The 1,245-nt window shown below is 41.1% G+C and overlaps 1 protein-coding gene across 4 annotated transcripts in view; it reads right to left on the bottom strand.

Moving 5' to 3' along the window:
- espn (espin) overlaps positions 1-1,245 on the bottom strand; it is a 36,613-nt gene that overhangs the window by 22,917 nt on the left and 12,451 nt on the right. For all 4 annotated transcript variants that reach the window (XM_005733005.1, XM_005733006.1, XM_005733007.1 and 1 more), the window contains exon 6: positions 276-531. In XM_005733005.1, coding sequence (XP_005733062.1) covers positions 276-531 — 256 coding nt within the window. The remainder of the gene's footprint in view (positions 1-275; positions 532-1,245) is intronic.

The raw sequence follows: 1,245 nt of genomic DNA, 5'->3' as shown, positions 1-1,245 counted from the left end.
CTTTCGAGCCTATACAGCTTGGAGTAAGACAACATGCATGAAGAGGATGATGTGGACAAAATACTCATTTGCCTAATAATTCTGCACTCCCTGTATTATTGCTGAAATGCCATAATAGTAGAGTCATGATATAGACTGAAGCAAGCCTTTCATGCAACATTCTTATTATGATGTGATTAAAAGTATATGTAGCTTTTTATCTGATCGGCATTTGTCATTCTGAAATGCTTGAAAAAGATACATATTATATCCTTAATGTGTAAAGAGCAGCAGACCTGTGTGTGCAACTGCGCTCAGCTGAGCAGGTGGGCCTCGTGACGTTGTCAAGCTGCTCCTCTTCTCCCCAGTGCTGGACTGACTGGAGTTGGCTGAGTCGTAGTTGGACAGGGAGCTGGATGGTGAACCGATGTCAAAGTGTGCTGCCTGGGCGGAAGGAGGCATGGTGGTGTTTGGGGAGGACAGGCCAGAGTCAGGCTGCTTGTACTCAAGGTCCGTCGAGGGATCCCGGGACAAAACGCGGTGCTCCACACTCTGCGAGGGCACGAGTTTTATGAACATTCAATTTTCACGATTGTTCAATTTATTCTACTTGGTTGTCTGATATATGGATATCATTTCCACATTACTAAAACAAAGCAAAAAGCATTTGTACATCAATTAATTATTTATTAATCATTAATAAAACACATCTGGTTCATTAATTTTTAGATTTAGAAAGATACAGGGTCATTATGGCAGGCTCATAAATTTGTCTCTTATTAAAATCTACATGTGCATTCATCAGCTGTTAAATCTCACTGCTACTCAGTCCCTGGTGACTTAACGAGGAGAAGAACAGCATTACAGGCACACTAATGAAACACCTCACAGCTAGTGAGAATGGCTCTGGGGATCTTTTTGCTTTTCCCACAATGCAGGACTCAATTGGCTGAATGCGCCCCATGAGAAAGAGCACAAGAAGAGAGAAATATGTCATCGATGCCAAACGAGCTCTGTGAGAAAGAATTATTCCCCTGGCCACTCAGGAACTTCAGAGGGTTAAGGCCATGGAGAGCACTGTGTGTCAGGTAGCTTGACTAATTATCTGAGTCTGAAGTCTGTCATGGGAGGCAGGTTCATAGAAAGCTAAACATTATTGAAATATCTCCATTCTATCTATCTATCTATCTATCTATCTATCTATCTATCTATCTATCTATCTATCTATCTATCTATCTATCTATCTATCTATCTATCTATCTATCT

This window comes from Pundamilia nyererei, unplaced genomic scaffold (genome assembly GCF_000239375.1).
Source record: "Pundamilia nyererei isolate P.nyererei 1_Seehausen unplaced genomic scaffold, PunNye1.0 scaffold00049, whole genome shotgun sequence".
Classification (NCBI taxonomy): domain Eukaryota; kingdom Metazoa; phylum Chordata; class Actinopteri; order Cichliformes; family Cichlidae; genus Pundamilia; species Pundamilia nyererei.
This window is presented reverse-complemented; position numbering and strand designations above follow the sequence as displayed.